A 19,206-nucleotide genomic window follows, 5' to 3' on the forward strand; every position below is an offset into this window, starting at 1 on the left:
TTTGAATTATGGTTTTCTCAGGGTATATGCCCAGTAGTGGGATTGCTGGGTCGTGTGGTAGTTCTATTTTTAGTTTTTTAAGGAACCACCATACTGTTCTCCATATCAGTGGCTGTATCAATTTACGTTCCCACCAACAGTGCAGGAGGGTTCACTTTTCTCCACACCCTCTCCAGCATTTATTGTTTGTAGATTTTTTGATGATGGCCATTCTGACCAGTGTGAGGTGATACCTCATGTAGTTTTGATTTCCATTTCTCTAATGATTAGTGATGTTGAGCATCCTTTCATGTGTTTGTTGGCAATCTGTATGTCTTCTTTGGAGAAATGTCTATTTAGGTCTTCTGCCCATTTTTTGATTGGGTTGTTTGTTTCTTTGATATCGAGCTGCATGAGCTGCTTGTATATTTTGGAGATTAATCCTTTGTCAGTTGCTTCGTTTGCAAATATTTTCTCCCATTCTGAGGGTTGTCTTTTCGTCTTGTTTATGGTTTCCTTTGCTGTGCAAAAGCTTTTAAGTTTCATTAGGTTCTGTTTGTTTATTTTTGTTTTTATTTCCATTTCTCTAGGATGTGGGTCAGAAAGGATCTTGCTGTAATTTATATCATAGAGTTTTCTGCCTATGTTTTCCTCTAAGAGTTTTATAGTGTCCGGTCTTACATTTAGGTCTTTAATCCATTTTGAGTTTATTTTTGTGTTAGGGAGTGTTCTAATATCATTCTTTTACATGTAGCTGTCCAGTTTTCCCAGCACCACTTATTGTAGCTGTCCAGATTTCCCAGCACCACCATCTCTTCTCCACTGTATACCCTTGCCTCCTGTGTCATAGATTAGTTGACCATAGGTGCATGGGTTTATCTCTGGGCTTTCTATCCTGTTCCATTGATCTTTATTTCTGTTTTTGTGCCAGTACCATACTGTCTTGATTACTGTAGCTTTGTAGTATAGTCTGAAGTCAGGGAGCCTGATTCCTCCAGCTCCATTTTTCTTTGTCAAGATTGCTTTGGCTCTTCGGGGTCTTTTGTGTTTCCATACAAATTGTGAAATTTTTTGTTCTAGTTCTGTGAAAAATGCCATTAGTAGTTTGATAGGGATTGATTTGAATCTGTAGATTGCTTTGGATAGTATAGTCATTTTCACAGTGTTGATTCTTCCAATCCAAGAACATGGTGTATCTCTCCATCTGTTTGTATCATCTTTAATTTCTATCATCAGTGTCTTATAGTTTTCTGCATACAGGTCTTTTGTCTCCTTAGGTAGGTTTATTCCTAGGTATTCGATTCTTTTTGTTGCAGTGGTAAATGAGAGTGTTTCCTTAATTTCTCTTTCAGGTTTTTCATCATTAGTGTATAGAAATGCAAGAGATTTCTGTGTATTAATTGTGTATCCTGCTACTTTACCAAATTCATGGATTAGCTCTGGTAGTTTTCTGGTAGCATCTTTAGGATTCTTTATGTATAGTATCATGTCATCTGAAAGGTGCCTCTATATGTGACTATGTGTCACTGGCACACAGTGACAGTTTTACTTCTTCTTTTCCGATTTGGATTCCTTTTATTTCTTTTTCTTCTCTGATTGCTGTAGCTAAAACTTCTAAAACTATGTTGAATAATAGTGGTAAGAGTGGGCAACCTTGTCTTGTTCCTGACCTTAGTGGAAATGGTTTCAGTTTTTCACCATTGAGAATGATGTTGGCTGTGGGTTTGTCATATATGGCCTTTATTATGATGAGGTAAGTTTCCTCTGTGTCTACTTCCTGTAGAGTTTTTATCATAAATGGGTGTTGAATTTTGTCAAAAGCTTTTTCTGCATCTATTGAGATGATCATATGGTTTTTATCCTTCAATTTGTTAATATGGTGTATCACATTGATTGATTTGCGTATATCGAAGAATCCTTGCATTCATGGAGAAACCCCACTTGATCACGGCATATGATCATTTTAATGTGTTGTTGGATTCTGTTTGCTAGTATTTTCTTGAGGATTTTTGCATCTATGTTCATCAGTGATATTGGCCTATAGTTTTCCTTTTTGTGATATCTTTGTCTGGTTTTGGTATCAGGGTGATGGTGGCCTCGTAGAATGAGTTTGGGAGTGTCTCCCCCTCTGCTATACTTTGGAAGAGTTTGAGAAGAATAGGTATTGGCTCTTCTCTAAATATTTGATAGAATTCACCTGTGAAGCCACCTGGTCCTAGACTATTGTTTGTTGGAAGATTTTTAATCACAGTCTCAATTTCAGTGCTTGTGATTAGTCTGTTTATATTTTCTGTTTCTTCCTGGTTGTCTTGGAAGGTTGTGCTTTTCTAAGAATTTGTCCATTGTTTCCAGGTTGTCCATTTTACTGGCATAGAGTTGCTTGTAGTAGTCCCTTATGATGCTTTGTATTTCTGCGGGGCCTGTTGTTACTTCTCCTTTTTCATTTCTAATTCTGTTGATTTGAGTCTTCTCCCTTTTTTTCTTGATGAGTCTGGCTAATGGTTTATCAATTTTGTTTATCTTCTCAAAAACCAGCTTTTGTTTTTATTGTTCTTTGCTATCGTTTCCTTCATTTCTTTTTCATTTATTTCTCATCTGATCTTTATGATTTCTTTCCTTCTGCTAACTTTGGGGTTTTTTTGTTCTTCTTTCTCTAGTTGCTTTAGATATAAGGTTAGGTTGTTTATTTGAGATTTTTCTTGTTTCTTGAGGTAGGATTGTATTGCTATAAATTTCCCTCTTAGAACTACTTTTGCTGCAATCCTAAGTTTTGGGTCATCGTGTTTTCATTGTCATTTGTTTCTAGGTATTTTTTGATTCCCTCTTTTTTTTTTTCAGTGATCTCTTGGTTATTTAGTAGCATAGTGTTTAGCCTCCATGTGTTTGTATTTTTTACAGTTTTTTTCCTGTTATTTCTATCTAGTCTCATAGCGTTGTGGTCGGAAAAGATACTTGATATTTCAATTTTCTTAAATTTACCGAGGCTTGATTTGTTACCCAAGATATGATCTATCCTGGAGAATGTTCCATGAGCACTTGAGAAGAAAGTATATTCTGTTGTTTTTGGTTGGAATGTCCTATAAATATCAATTAAGTCCATCTTGTTTAATGTGTCGTTTAAAGCTTGTTTTCCTAATTTATTTTTATTTTGGGTGATCTGTCCATGGTGAAAGTGGGGTGTTAAAGTCCCCTACTATGATTGTGTTACTGTCGATTTCCCCTTTTCTGGCTGTTAACATTTGCCTCATGTATTGAGGTGCTCCTTTGTTGGGTGGATAAATATTTACAATTGTTATATCTTCTTCTTGGATTGATCCCTTGATCATTATGGAATGTCCTTCTTTGTTTCTTGTAATAGTCTTTATTTTAAAGTCTATTTTGTGTGATATGAGAACTGCTACTCCAGCTTTCTTTTGATTTCCATTTGCATGGAATATTTTTTTCCATCCCCTCACTTTCAGTCTGTATGTGTCCCTAGGTCTGAGGTGAGTCTCTTGTAGACAGCATATATATGGGTCTTGTTTTTGTATCCATTCAGCCAGTCTGTCTTTTGGTTGGAGCATTTAATCCATTTACATTTAAGGAAATTATCGATGCATATGTTCCTGTTACCATTTTCTTAATTGTTTTGGGTTGTTTTTGTAGGTCTTTTCCTTCTCTTGTGTTTCCTGCCTGGAGAAGTTCCTTTAGCATTTGTTGTAAAGCTGGTTTGGTGGTGCTAACTTCTCTTAACTTTTGCTTGTTTGTAAAGGTTTTAATTTCTCCATTGAACCTGAAAGAGATCCTTGCTTGGTAGAGTAATCTTGGTTGTAGGTTTTCCCCTTCATCACTTTAAATATGTCCTGCCACTCCCTTCTGGCTTGCAGAGTTTCTGCTGAAAGATCGGCTGTTAACCTTATGGGGATTCCCTTGTATGTTATTTGTTGCTTTTCCCTTGCTGCTTTTAATATTTTTTCTTTGTATTTAATTTTTGATAGTTTGATTAATATGTGTCTTGGCGTGTTTCTCCTTGGATTTATCCTGTAATGGACTCTCTGTGCGCTCTGGACTTGACTGACTATTTCCTTTCCCATATTAGGGGAGTTTTCAACTATAATCTCTTCGAATATTTTCTCAGTCCCTTTCTTTTTCTCTTCTTCTTCTGGGACCCCTATAATTCGAATGTTTGTGCATTCAATGTTGTCCCAGAGGTCTCTGAGACTGTCTTCAATTCTTTTCATTCTTTTTTCTTTATTCTGCTCTGTGGTAGTTATTTCCACTATTTTATCTTCCAGGTCAGTTATCCATTCTTCTGCCTCAGTTATTCTGCTATTGATTCCTTCTAGAGAATTTTTAATCTCATTTAATGTGTTGTTCATCATTGTTTGTTTGCTCTTTAGTTCTTCTAGGTCCTTGTTAAATGTTTCTTGTATTTTCTCCATTCTATTTCCAAGATTTTGGATCATCTTTACTATCATTACTCTGAATTCTTTTTCAGGTAGACTGCCTATTTCCTCTTCATTTGTTTGGTCTGGTGGGTTCTTACCTTGCTCCTTCATCTGCTGTGTGTTTCTCTGTCTTCTTATTTTGCTTAACTTACCGTGTTTGGGTTCTCCATTTCGCAGGCTGCAGGTTCGTAGTTGCCGTTGTTTTTGGTGTCTACTTCCAGTGGGTAAGGTTAGTTCAGTGGGTTGTGTAGGCTTCCTGGTGGAGGGGACTGGTGCCTGTGTTCTGGCAGATGAGGCCAGATCTTGTCTTTCTGGTGGGCAGGACCACATCTGGTGGTGTGTTTTGGGGTGTCTGTTAACGTATTATGATTTTAGGCCGCCTTCCTGCTAGTAGGTGGGGTTGTGTTCCTGTCTTGCTAGTTGTTTGGCATGGGGTGTCCAACACTGGAGCTTGCGGGTCGTTGAGTGGAGCTGGGTCTTAGCATTGAAACAGAGATCTCTGAGAGCTCTCGCTGATTGATATTACGTGGGACTGGGAGGTCTCTGGTGGTCCAATGTCCTGAACTTGGCTCTGCCACCTCAGATGCTTAGGCTTGACACCCAGCTGGAGCAGCAAGACCCTGTCAGCCACACAGCCAAGAGGGCTCCACTCACATCACCTTACTTTTCCCTCTTGGCACTGGACTATGTGTGGACCACCGCCCCATCCTCATCACAGAGGGATGCTTTCATGTAGGTAGATGTGGAAGGAATGCATCACACACTGGTGGAGAGGGGGGCTGGGCAGCCGATGGGCTCCAAAAATGGCTGAAACTGTCGACACATGATATTTGAATGTAACCCCTCCCTACTAGAATCTTTTTGAATGTTTGGTATTCCATGGTGGTATACTTCAGAATGTTTTTGTTTGTTCTTTTGTCATTTTTACTTTTATTCATTGTACTTGGCATTTGTGCTTTTCAGTCAGGATTCATGTCTTTCAGTTCTGGGAAGTATTCTTGCATTACTTCCTTGATAATTTCTTTGCTATGCTTTTTCCTGCTCTCTCTTTCTGGAACTCATCAGTTATATCTTGGACCACTTGGATTAATCCATTAATTTTCTGTCACTTTTTAAAAATCATTTTTGTTCTTCTTTCTGTAAGATTTCCAAAGCTTTTGAGACTCATGCTTTCATGATGGAGGCTTCCCTCAAATGTCTAGTAACCCTTCTCTTCTGGTTTACATTGAAGAGCAAGGCACTTAAAGCTGATTCGTAGCCGTGTGTGCATGGGATGTAGCATGTAAACCCAGTTTTTAGTGTCCCAGAAATGAGTAAGTGAAGGAAGCTGAGGAACTCATTGTTATACACAGACTTCTACTGCTCACAGCCCCTGCTCTCCTTTGTTCCTGATATGTCTGAGTCTGAAGCCCCTCATCCAGTTTCTCTTGGTCTTCATCCAGTAGGAATGGGGAAGGAGTAATTGCTGGGCTTTAATAGATGAGAAGAGGAATCTGGTGGACTAACTATTCATTATTTAGACTTGACATTTGCAAATAAATATACCTGTTTTCAACCTCAGTCTTAACTCTGCTTTTGTAAGTTTGTAACCCTAATTTGTCAGCCTTTCTGGGATTCTTAGGGGCTAAGAACCAGCTAGTTGGAACCTAGTCATCAGTAAAGTAGTAACTGATGTACATTAAATTTTACATATTTCTGGGGTTCTTGGCTTGCTAGTTGGTCTTGTCCTGTACACACACTTAGGTTTGTCCTTCCTCCTATTTGCCACATCAGTTACTATTATTTCATTTCCAGTCCAAATATGTCTTCTGGATTTTTCAAAGATGATATGTTTATATTTCTCTTTTTTGTTCTTATTGTTCGGGATTGATTTCTGAGAGGAATAAGAGCTTAAAGAGCTATCTGTTATTATTTTTAGGTACTCTGTCTCCTCAGTTTGATTTTAAACATCTGGAGGAACTCTCATTGAATCTCCAGGGTCTAGCATGATTCTCTACACATGCTTAGTAAATGTTTGTTGATGATAACTAATCTCCAACTGAAGCTTCAGAGATTAAAAACTAATGTCATTCTTCTAATGATAGAGTAGGTAATATCTTGGGAGCATGTGAAATTGTGAATTAGGCAAAATAATGTTTTGGAACACTCCGACTCTTCAACTCTCTCTAGTATCATGTCTTTCCCACCTAAACTCTAGGGATGTAGGATAGAATGGAATCTCTCATTCATTGTGACTAAGGTTGGCAGTTATTCAGTTAATCAAAAAAGTCTGTGGAATTGGCAAATCTCAAAATTAATACACTACACATGTACCTTAAACATTTTATTTCAATTTAAGGCATGTGAGTGTACTTTTTTTTTTTTTTTGGCCAATCATTTGATATAGGGCGAAAGCCTTTTCTTTGCGTGGATAACTAGTTAGATGTAAATCATCCACATTTCCTGGTTTGTGTTTTCTCTAAAATGCAGTCATATACAAAGCATGTGACTTTTCCAGTCAGGTTTATTGAGGTATAAATTTAGCCTTATTAGGTGTACAGTTCTATGAACTTTGAGACACTCTGTGGTAGTGAAAAATGCCACCACAATCTGTGTAAAAACATAGGTTCCCATCACCCAGGAAAGTTTCCTTTTGTGCCCTTCTCATAAATTCTTTTGGCCCGTCTCTAGCCTCTGGCAACACCTGATCTGATTTCTGTCTCTATGGTTTTGCCTTTTCCCCCAGTGTCATACAGATGGAATTATGCAGTCTGTAGCCTTCCTAATCTTTTACAGCTATCCTTTTCTTAACCTCATTTGCCAGATTTTTTGTTTTTTCTGTCTTTAGAAACTTGTCTTTAACAAGTTTTTCTAAAGCATACACGTTAATTTTCATAACAGCTTACTCTTTTTACCTTCATAATTAATTAGTTTTTATAATATTTAATTAGATTATGTATTTATAATAACAAATATAGCAAATAAACAGGTTCAGAGATGACTCAGTTGATTGCGGTAAGCATGCAACTTAACTGGCAGGAGTACAAGTGCACTGGGTGGGATCTTTCACTCATATTTTTGTAGAGGAAGGGAGAACATCAGCTGCCGTGGCCAGCTAGTTAAGAATATGTCACCAGTGTGCACTTTCATCCTCTACTGGGGCATTTCCACAGCTGGCTGAAATCTAGCCATCAATAAAGATTAAAAACATTTTAAGACCAAGCATTTAGAAAGTTAGAGGGATTTTTTTTTTGGTTAACTTACTGACATATTTGACTTTCCTGAAATCATACCAGGAAAACAAACATACTTGTTAAGGCTGCCTGTTTAACTCACACTTTTGATATGTAAGAGTTCAAATGTTTATCTCAAGTAGTTCTTTTCAAAACTACTGCTTAGGATTTGAAATGTTTTATATTTGAAAATCAACATAATTATTTAATAAAATACAAATTTATAGAGGTATAATTAGAATAAGACTACAGTGAAGTTGAAAGAAACAAAAAAAATACTGAATTCAGGTAACTTTCATGTGAATAAATGTATTTTTTTAAAAGCAGACACTCATTTTTATAACTTTTCACCAACCAATTAAGTTTATAGTAAATGTGAGTTAAGTACTAAATGAAGATTCTTGGTGCCCCAATAAATAGTATTGGTCAAGTGAAAACAGTCGGAGGCCAGATTGCAGTTTATTGACGTAAGAAGGAAGAGCTAAAAATGATAAGTTATTTATTACATGTTATGTCTCTATAGAATTTTGCATGTACAGAGGAAGAGAGATTGGGATGTGGACAAATTGTTACATGTCGCTCTGTTGTAGTTGTAAATTTTTATAAACCTTTATAGTAAATAGCTTAAAGTAACAAAGGAGAAATCAGTAGGGGCTTGGGATGGAGAGTCTTATGAGATGTCAAGATCTTGGGAAATATGAGCCTTTTAAGTACTACATACTTATTTTTCAGATGTCAAGGCCTAAATAGGCCTCAGCTTACATAGTGATGGTGTGCCTCTGATGGGAATAAGAAGGAAAATACAATAAATAGATTTTTCTTTTCTGGACTATTTCCTTCAGGATGGCTCCAGAAGTCGCAGCCGTTGAGAGGAAAGGGGGGTACAATCAGCTTTGTGATCTCTGGGCAGTGGGGATCACTGCCATAGAACTTGCTGAGCTGCAGCCTCCTATGTTTGACTTACACCCAATGAGGTCAGTGTGTCATAGTTAAAGAATCCTGTACTTAAATTAAGGTCCCCTCCCCGCCTCCCAGTATTATTTATTATATCATGAACAAGTAATATTCTTAGTCTTGCTTTACCTTATTTGGGAATTATAGTGATAGAATTAATATTATATATTAAAATATGCAATCTTAAAATGCTGTGTAATGGTTGTTGATTTTTCAGAGCATTATTTCTAATGACAAAAAGCAATTTTCAGCCTCCTAAACTAAAGGATAAAATAAAATGGTAAGTATTTTTGTGTTATTTACTTTTATAGTCATGAGCAAAAAAATAATTGAAATTTTAAAATCTGATTTTCAAAATTTCTTAGGTCAAATAGTTTTCATCATTTTGTGAAAATGGCACTTACCAAAAATCCAAAAAAAAGACCTACAGCTGAAAAGCTACTACAGGTATTATTTTTGCCCTGAAATATGTCTTTTTTCAAAAGATAAAATGTCACTCAGACTTCTAATAAGTGTTCTGTACTATGTTATTTTATTTTTAATAGCACCCGTTTGTCACACAGCCTTTGACACGGTCTTTGGCAATCGAACTGTTGGATAAAGTGAATAATCCAGATCATTCCACTTACCATGATTTTGATGATGATGATCCTGAGGTAGGAACTGTTTTTACCAAGTAGTATATATAACATATATGTATATAGTATGTACATCTGAAAAATCAGTTCTTTTAAGTTCTGGATCTAGTTTAAATCAACTCTTGAGGGAAGAATTAACTCCTTGACTTTAGAAGTCATGAGCTGGATTTTTCCTGTTGACTACTTATAGAGACTGTTTTCTGAAAATGGCAAAGGCAGAATCATCTAATCTACTTCTTGAAATTACTGTAGTTTTTTTAAAGTAGTCATTTTAGATGAAGTTGCAAATAAATAATCCATTGTAAAAGAGAATGCAAATGGGAAGCACCTACACAAGATATTAGAATATACATAAAATTTCTATTCCATTTTCTTGTCAAAAAGAATCCTTGTACAATACTTCACGAGTTATTAGTGGTTAGTAGAAAGTATAGGATTGACTTTGTTAGTGACTATTACCCTAATTGTCTGCTGTAGACGTGTTTAAAAATAAGCCAGTGTAGTTAGAGAATTAAATAACCCTAGTATCATGGGAGCATTGGTGTGAATGGAAGCTTCACTTCGGCTGGCATATGTAACATTCCTAACTCAGCTAATAATCGTGGCACCTAAGATAAACTCAGTATATGTGACATGTCAGAATTCTGTTATTGGGTCTGTAACTGAGCTGGATAGCCTTGAACTTGACTGGCTTTTGGAAGGTACTTAAAATGGTGTAAATTCCATTGATGATATTGAAGGAACGATAGCTCTCAGTGGTCAGAAAGGTGGTCTCAGATTGTCTTAGGTAAGAGAGAACCTTTCTATCAATTCATCATTGTTGTAGCTTGTCATCTTTATACAACTATAAATAAGCTACTATCCCTTTGTTTAAAGGTCTGGAAAAGTATTTGAAAACAAAAAACTTAAGAATTATAAAGTATTATTGACTTTATACAAGGGAGAAATTGGGTTTTGTTGTTTTGCTTTATAAATTCTTCTATAATTTGATATACAGGTGTTCCTTCATTTGCATGGTAGTAAAGGACTGTACAAATGACCAAGTAAGGTGAAATCCTGCAAAGCGATCTTTTTTTTTTTTTTTTTTTTTTTATTTATGGCTGTGTTGGGTCTTCGTTTCTGTGCGAGGGCTTTCTCCAGTTGCGGCACGTGGGGGCCGCTCTTCATCGCGGTGCGCGGGCCTCTCACTATTGTGGCCTCTCTTGTTGCGGAGCACAGGCTCCAGACGCGCAGGCTCAGTAGTTGTGGCTCACGGGCCCAGTTGCTCCGCGGCATGTGGGATCCTCCCAGACCAGGGCTCGGACCCGTGTCCCCTACATTGGCAGGCAGATTCTCAACCACTGCGCCACCAGGGAAGCCCCGCGATATTTTTTTTTTTTGAAAGGATCCAACAGCATTTTTTTTGTATGTAAATTTATTTATTTATTTATTTATTTATTTATTTATTTATGGCCGCATTGGGTCTTTGTTGCTGAGCGGGGCTTTCTCTAGTTACGGTGAGCAGGGGCTACTCTTCTTTACGGTGCGCGGGCTTCTCATTGCAGTGGCTTCTCTTGTGGTGGAGCACGGGCTCTAGGCCCGAGGGCTTCAGTAGTTGTGGCATGTGGTCTCAATAGTTGTGGCTCGCGGGCTCTAGAGCACAGGCTCAGTAGCTGTGGCACACAGGCTTAGTTGCTCCGCGGCATGTGGGATCTTCCCGGACCAGGGCTCAAACCTGTGTCCCCTGCATTGGCAGGCAGGCTCTCAACCACTGCGCCACCAGGGAAGTCCCCTGCAAAGCGATCTTAATACTCAAGGAGAAAAATTATAATTTTTTTGTGACCTTAAAACATTTTTGTTAGAAGATTAAAAACTCTCTTATTGTCAGTTTTAAATGTATAGGGGAATGAAAAAAATAGTAAAACTAATATTTTATTTAATACATTGTAAAGTATTAGAACCTGTGAGAATTGTGTTTCTTTTCTTTGTTTAAAAAAAAAAAACACTTCCATGGATTGTTTCATTATCAAGTAGTCTGTTTATTGAGTAGATTGCATAGTGTTTGCCTTCTTCTTGTCATATAACTTTATGACACAGAGCAAGTATCTTCTTTATGCCTTGGTGAATGTCAGATTCCTTTCTAAGTTCAGATCAGCTTCCAATATTTTATCCTTTGAACTTTCAGTGCATGAAGTAACCTCAGTAGTCCTGTGATGTGAAATTTTTTGCTAGCGCCCCTTCTTTTGGGGCACCTTCATCCTTTTTATCAGGACTTCTTTCTTCACTTATGTCAGGTTCACCTTCGCTACGTTAGCCTGGCTGTGTGTCCACAGTCTCTTGAACAGTGGCAGTGTCAGCATTCTCACAGTCAGCTATTTTCTCCTGTAACTTCATTTGTGTTTGATTCAAACTTCATTTCCAACATTATCCAGAGTTATCACTTTCTATTTCTTTGCAGCAGTTTTATCTTTGTTAGCTAATTTCTTCTTTCAGTTACCAATTTTTGTAAAAATGTCACATGAGTATATTATCACTGGGAGACAAGGAGGCAGCACAACTACACACTTCGCTGTCTGTGCATGAACTGAATAACAGATGCTCAGTGACCGGTCACAGACAGACTTTGAAAGTAGTGATGTGATTAGTTACGGATCATGATGTGCATCTGTTATTCACGCAGTGATCTGTGGACTGACAAGCAGGCAGTGAAGTTTGTGTTTTATGCCATTATAATTAATATACTGAATGTTGATAAGATTAATATACTGAATAATATACAATTAATGTTATATAATATTATACAATTAATAAACTGGTGACTGAAATTTGAACCATGTTATAGAGGACTAGTGTAATTTAACTGTATTATAGTAACTGAAATTTGTGCCTATCAAGACTACAGGACGAGGACTGCCTGTACGCTTTCAGTGCACTAGGTGCTGCATTGTTGTCCCTTACTTCATCCTGTTTACGTGTTGTGCTGAATTATAAAGTCCTTCAAAATGTGTTTAAAGAGGAGAAATAATAAACCAAATATAGAAGCAACCTGTGGAATAAAGATTCTTCTGAAATTTTCTCATATAGCAGAGAAAGAAATTTCTCCTTATCAAGACTATGTTATTAGTATTATAATTGTTGGTTAGGGAGGAGGGTAACTTTTCTTCTCACCATAGTTTAAGATCATACTTTCCCCAGAGAAATCTATAGTAATTTATACATATATAATACTTCAATATATGTTATACATAATAGGTAATATCTAAGTCTTATTATTTGCAAATGATTTGTAATTATAATTGCTAAGTACTGTGTTGTCACTCAGAATTTGAATGTGTCTAACTAGCATTTCAGCACTTGCTGTGATACTATATAATACTGTGTGGAAGTTGAATTCTCTTGAAAATATTTAGCACGTGTACTAGTTCTACTTAGTCTTTAGTTGTTTTAGTTTAGTATACATTATTCACAGTGGAAGAAAGTTGACTTTTCATGTAGGGTTCCCATGTAGTTTCTATTTTAGAAGTACTATACATTGAAGTAATTGTGATTAATAGCACTTGCTTCTCCTGTATGTTAACCCATGTACTAGGTACAGCATTATAAGATTTAATAATTTTATAATTGCACTGTTGAATCTGGGAAAGTAAAACTGTTCTCATAGAAAGCATAGATTTCATCCATGTTCACTGATAACAGCAGTATGTGTGACTAACCTAACATGATACCTATTTTTGCTTGTTTGTTTTTGCTCCAAATATTGTGATCAAAAGTCCAGGGTTTTTCTTGTTCTGCGGCTAACTAGCTGAATGTCCTCATCTATAAAATGAAGATTAATACTTGTTTCACAAGTTTATTTTGAGGACAGAATGAGCTAAGGTATATGAAAGCACTTTGTAAACTACAAATCACTGTGTACATGTAAAATTTAAATACTTAATTTTTTAAATTATTTTTGCTACTGTTTTACTACATTGGTGTTTTAATATTTGGGTCTTAGATTCATATATCTTTATTTCCTGAGAGGTGCCTATACTGAGAATAGTTAACTTGGGTCCTGTTCTTGATTTGGCTTACAGAGTCTTAAGAATTTGAGCTCAAATGTTTATGAATTACATTTTCCAAAAGATATGTGTAAGAGTGTATTTCCTTCAAAGGTAGTAAAACTTCAAAGATAGTGTTTCACACACAGAAGAAAAAACCTATTTGGTACATGAAATAGATGCTGGCATCACCTCTTAAGGTGAAGCCTTAGAGTGTATAGAATGGAGTTGCAGAAACTTTTCAAATAGGGCCTTTTTTACTCCATAAGGTTGGAGGAATGTCCATGAATTAATAGTAAGAAGAACTCATCCCCACTTCACCTACCCCCCAGGATATTTCTCTCTGAAAGTGACAGTACACATAGAGAGATTTTAATAAAATAAAAGGAAAGAAAATAGAGTGCTGCTTCTACAAGAAAAGGCATTAAGGTGGGGGAAATGTTGTATTTACTAGGTAAGAAGACCATAAATCATTAATGCCTTTAGCATTATTTCATTTCATTTATCTCATCCTTCTTGATATAAGAAGTTGAACCAGATTTTTTTTCAATTACAATTTTCTCCTCTGCAACAGGGAAAGCTAGCTGCAGCTTTTGAACAGCTATTGTGTTCTTGAAGTATTCAATTTTGAATATTTATTTATATTCAACTCATAGAACATTTATTGGGAACCTGCTGCGGATAAAGTATATCCCTAATCTTAAGCTCCCAGTTTGAGGAGTAAGAAGCTTTCAGTTTCTGGTTGCCATTTTTTAAACAAATATTAACAAAGTTGTATTTTATTCCCATTTTTATGTAAAGAGAAGTATTTCTTTCATATTTGGGTAATTCTGTGGACCAGACTGTGGCTTGTCATTGATTTTGTTCTTTCCTAGCCTCTTGTTGCTGTCCCACATAGAATTCACTCAACAAGTAGAAATGTGAGAGAAGAAAAAACACGCTCGGAGATAAACTGTAAGTGTATCCTGTATACAGTTTATAATTTAACAATGAAAAATAAGATTTCAAGTTTTAATTTAGTTGCCGTTATTTTTGCTTCATTTTCTTCTAAGTGGCTTTTCTTATTAGATGCTTTGAAAGGTAGAGTTTAATTAAGGCAGTAAGAATTTCATTTTCCTTACTCCTGAGGACTTTCTGGTGGTGTCTGGGGGTGTGTATTTATGTTGTTATTGTTTGGGAAGAGGAATAAAATTCCTAGAATAGGCAGGATACAAGTAATCAAGGCAGTGCTCCCTAAACTTCCATATGGGTAGAACTTGCCTAGAGAGCTTGCTAAAATGCGGTTTCTGATTCAGTAGATCTGGGGTGAGACCTGAGGTTCTTTACTTCTAACAAGCTCCCGGGTTAGATAGAAGCTGATGGTCCAGGAGAGCCAGGAGGGGGAGAGGTCTGCACATTTAAAAGCTAAGTAAGGTAAGTAGGGACAGGCACTATCACCATTTAATAGAAAACAAAAAAGAAATGCAGAGATGAATAGATCCGCCTGTGGGATGGAGTCATACACCTGGTTAACAGCAAGCCCTAGATCTCTCGGCTTCCAGCCCAGCGATCTTTCGCAAACACGGCTCCAGTTCAGAAACCACCTCAGCACGCCTGTGTGGCTTTCACACTGCAAGTCCTTTGTGAACCTTCCTTTGGAATTTTGGCTGGACCGTACACTGTGTGTTAAGTTCTTGGCAGAGCTTGGTGCTGGTGCTACCTGGAAATGCTCTTAAAAGAAGGAAATTCTTGAAAGATAGCACCATCTACTTTACAAAAAGCCCATGACTGGGATTTGTACTTTGCCTACAGTTAGTTTTGTGACCATATAAACTTAACCTTTATAGCTCCCTCTGAAGCCATGTGATTTAAATTTGCTAATTTTTCCCCACAAGTATTTTTCTGAAAATGACAACCTTAGCATGTGAGCATTTCCCATTATTTTTTAATGTACAAAAAGTAATTATAATACGTCTTTGTCATTTCTTTAATAATACAAAAGGTGATTAGAGATGCCTTTGCAGTTAGAAAACCTTCTGTGTTCAGTACTACTGAAAATCTAAAGTACTTTCTATCTTGTTATCCAATTCTGTTTTTAAATTGTATTGTCAGGCCCTTTACTGCAAAGTGCAGTTTCCTCTTAGGCGTTCTTTACTAGTTTATATCAGTGATTCTCAGCTCCTAACTGCATATGTGTGTACATGCTATTTGAAACTATAGATGCCTTTACCCTAGTTTTTCTGAGACTCTGATATGCCCTCCTTTTGATGAACATCTTCCCTTCTCCCGTGTTTGCCAGTAAGAAAGGTGTCATATCCCTCTAGTATGTTGAGGTAGCAACAGGATTAAAACCACCACTTCTTACAATTTGTGGGTTTGATGTTTGAGGCTTTAAAATCTTATGCAGTGTTGTAGTATCTGTTTTCTTAGGATGTTTTATGATTTTATGTGAGATGTGATATATAGAGTAATCAGTCATGCTATTGACGATAAAGGCAGGCTTTAGAAAAAATAATTTATTTTAGTATTTGTATATATTTGTTGCTCTTGATAATGTTTTGTGTTTACAATTACATGGTATCTCTCCATGCAACCAAGGTTTTCTCTTTATTAAACTAAATGGTGTTTGGGCAACATATATGTAAAAATTGGCTCACTTGCAGAAAGTTTGTTGCTCTTTCCCTTTTAGGAAGTCCCCTCTGCCTTCAGTTAAATATGATAAGCAAAGACTTGCTTTAAGAAGAAATAATTCTGGGGCTCTTCTTGTCTGCCATAGTAGGATCAGTTTTGACCCCTAATGGCTAGTGATGGGTCAGCAAGTGACCATGTCAGAGCTATTTCAAAGAAGCTAAGGAGGAGTTTTCATCTGGGTAGTAAAATATAAATTTATGGTGTGTCGCTTGACATACGTTCAAGGAGATGGTAGCAGAAACAGAGATCAAGACCAATAGACAATTACAGATAAGTAGGAATTTTCGACATTATTAAGAACATCATAAATAGCACTGTAGCCTGGGATGATTGCCCAGCAATTATTTGAACAGTAGTTGGAATGTCCTGTGGCAGACACTTATCATAACTTTAGGGAATTTGGAGAGAACAGAAGAGTGATACCAGTGTAAGGTATGAAGAATGAATCTCCGTAGGGACTTTGCTGTACGGGCTCCTGTCTCTGGAAAAGTGTTCCCACAGAGTACAGGGGTATTGAATACCTGCTACAGCTGGGGTTCTGTTCTTGCTATGAAAGTTAGTCTAGGGACTTCCCTGGTGGCGCAGTGGTTAAGAATCCACCTGTCGATGCAGGGGACAGGGGTTCAAGCCCTGGTCCTGGAAGATCCCACATGCCACGGAGCAACTAAACCCGTGCACCACAACTACTGAGCCTGTGCTCTAGAGCCCATGAGCCACAACTACTGAGCCTGCGTGCCCCAACTACTGAAGCCCACAAGCCTAGAGCCCATGCTGCACAACAAGAGAAGCCACCACAATGAGACGCCCGCGCACCGCAATGAAGAGTAGCCCCTGCTCGCCGCAACTAGAGAAGGCCCGCGTGCAGCAACGAAGACTCAACACAGCCAAAAAATAATAATAATAATAATAAAAATGAAAGTCTAAGACAGCATCCCTGCACCCCTGTACTTAGTGATTATGCAGTCCCATGGAAACAGGCATGTTCACATGTGATGATAACACAAGGCAGATAATGCATGAAACTGTCCTCATGTAATTTTATTACAGATTTAATTTTGCCATTTGATGACAAGTTTAGGTGAGAGTTGTTCAATAGGGCCTCTATCAAGGTGAGATATATATATATATAAAATATGTTTTAATACCTTACTAAAATCTATTTTGTAATCTTTGATATGTGATCATATGTGAACAGGTATGAGGAACCCATTATTGAACAGCCTACTTATCTCTAAGGGCCAGAATTTGATATCAAGTGCATAACAGCTATAAAGCATATACATACTTCTTCACACAAAACTGGAGATCTTGTAGGGCTGTGTTTCTCAACCTTTTTTACTTGTGCCTCCTATTGCTAAATATTCAAATCTCATGATCTCCTTTATTTGGCATTAACATTCACAGTAAACCATACATACTAAGCTAAAATCAAAACAGTTATAAAATGATTGTACTTTGAAATCTCACTCATTTCCCTGCCTTGATTGAGAATGGCTGTTTTGGCTGAGCCCTTACTAGTTGAGCTGTGATATTATTTGTGACTGTTTTTCTTCTTTTTAATGTTTTATATTTGTGCCTCTGCTTTTTTTTTTTTTAATTTATTTATCTACTTATTTTTGGCTGCGTTGGGTCCCCGCCGCTGCACGCGGGCCCTCTCCAGCTGCGTTGAGCGGGGGCCACTCTTTGCTGCGGAGCACGAGCCCTAGGCACGCGGGCTTCAGTAGCTGTGGCTTGCAGGCTCAGTAGTTGTGGCTCGTGGGCTCTAGAGTGCAGGCTCAGCAGTTGTGGCACACGGGCCCAGCCGCTCAGCGGCATGTGGGATCTTCCCGGACCAAGGCCCGAACCCACGTCCCCCGCACTGGCAGGCGGACTCCCAACCACTGCGCCACCAGGGAAGCCCTGTGCCTCTGCTTTTATCTCAGTGGTCTTGAATGCTGTACCCAGGTTATAAAAGCAGATAATGACAATGATAATGAGATACAGAAATTAAAGGTAAAGGTAGTGAAACATTCATTAAATTAGAATAGCAGGGGGAAAGGTGAATGTAGTATAGTCAATTTGTGTTGGCTGTAGTATTTAGTTTATACTTTAGCTGCAGAAGTGTAGTTATTTATTGTTGTATAACAAATTACCCCAAAATTTAGCAGCTTAAAACAATAAACATTTATCATCTCACATATTCTAAGGGTCAGGAGTCCAGGACAGCCTAGCTGGGTGGTTCTGCCTCAGGGTCTGTCATGACAATCAGGGTGTCAGCTGGGGCTGCAGTCTTCCCAGGGCTTAACTGAGGTGGAGGATTTGCTTCCAAGGTTACTCACGGAGCTGTTAGCCCAAGGTTTCAGTTCCTGGCAGTGTAGCCTCTCCTTAGGGCTGCTCACAGCATGACTTCCTCCAGAGCAAGTGATCCAGTAGAGAGAGACCAAGACAGAAGCCTTATCTCTGAAGTTATATGCCATCATTCTGCCGTTTTCGTCTGGTCACATAGACCACCCCAGGGAAGCGGGAAGGAAGTACACAAGTTTATGAACTCTAGGAGGCAGGACTCGTTAGAGACCATTTTGCAGGCTGGCTTCCAGAAATAACTCTGCCTGAATTGCTGTCTGTATACCGAAGTACTGAGTTAAGATTGTCTCTATTTTATGCTGGGTCACAATGAAGTAGCACCTTAGATCCTGACTGTAACGTACACGTAATTTTGTTAATCATCTTTTTTTTGCTACGGAAAAGGCCTAGGATTATTAGATTAAGCTTTAACAGCTTCGACTTTCTTGGGTTTTTTCCAGCTAACAGATTCTTTATTTAAATCTTTGGATTGGGAGATGGTAAAATTAAATAGGTTTTGCTATGGGAGTAACTTTTTAAATTATTATATCATTAAAAATATGGAAACAGATGAAGGCTTTACTTTTTTTCTCTTTTAGTTGGCCAAGTAAAGTTTGATCCACCCTTAAGGAAGGAGACAGAACCACATCATGAACTTGTAAGTAGTATAGTCTTGGAATCTTAACACTGAAAGTAAATGTTTTAATTAGTCTTTCTGATATGTTGGTACTGACTACAAAAGCTAGTTATTAATATTTTCAAAGCATTTGGGGAAATAAAAAGGTAACTAATTCTAAAATTTGGAATAAATAAATCTGTGTTGCTGAGATTGAATATTTTCAAAATTATTTTAGGAGAAACTACTAGTTTTACCATTCGCTGATTAAATGTTTTTAATGCTAGCCCTTTTTTGTTTTTTTGTCTTTTCAGTTTTGCTTTGCAGTTTTTGAGAGGCTTTTTGCGTATATATTTATTAGGATAAATG

The 19,206-nt window shown here is 37.4% G+C and overlaps 1 protein-coding gene across 2 annotated transcripts in view; it reads left to right on the forward strand.

The window, feature by feature from the left end:
- MAP4K3 (mitogen-activated protein kinase kinase kinase kinase 3) overlaps positions 1–19,206 on the forward strand; it is a 201,240-nt gene that overhangs the window by 129,964 nt on the left and 52,070 nt on the right. For both annotated transcript variants that reach the window (XM_082427700.1, XM_082427701.1), the window contains exons 9-14: positions 8,461–8,592; positions 8,790–8,852; positions 8,938–9,019; positions 9,118–9,228; positions 14,105–14,183; positions 18,821–18,879. In XM_082427700.1, the coding sequence (XP_082283826.1) occupies positions 8,461–8,592; positions 8,790–8,852; positions 8,938–9,019; positions 9,118–9,228; positions 14,105–14,183; positions 18,821–18,879 (526 nt within the window). The remainder of the gene's footprint in view (positions 1–8,460; positions 8,593–8,789; positions 8,853–8,937; positions 9,020–9,117; positions 9,229–14,104; positions 14,184–18,820; positions 18,880–19,206) is intronic.

This window comes from Balaenoptera physalus, assembly GCF_965194825.1.
Source record: "Balaenoptera physalus genome assembly, chromosome: 15".
NCBI classification, from domain to species: Eukaryota; Metazoa; Chordata; class Mammalia; order Artiodactyla; family Balaenopteridae; genus Balaenoptera; species Balaenoptera physalus.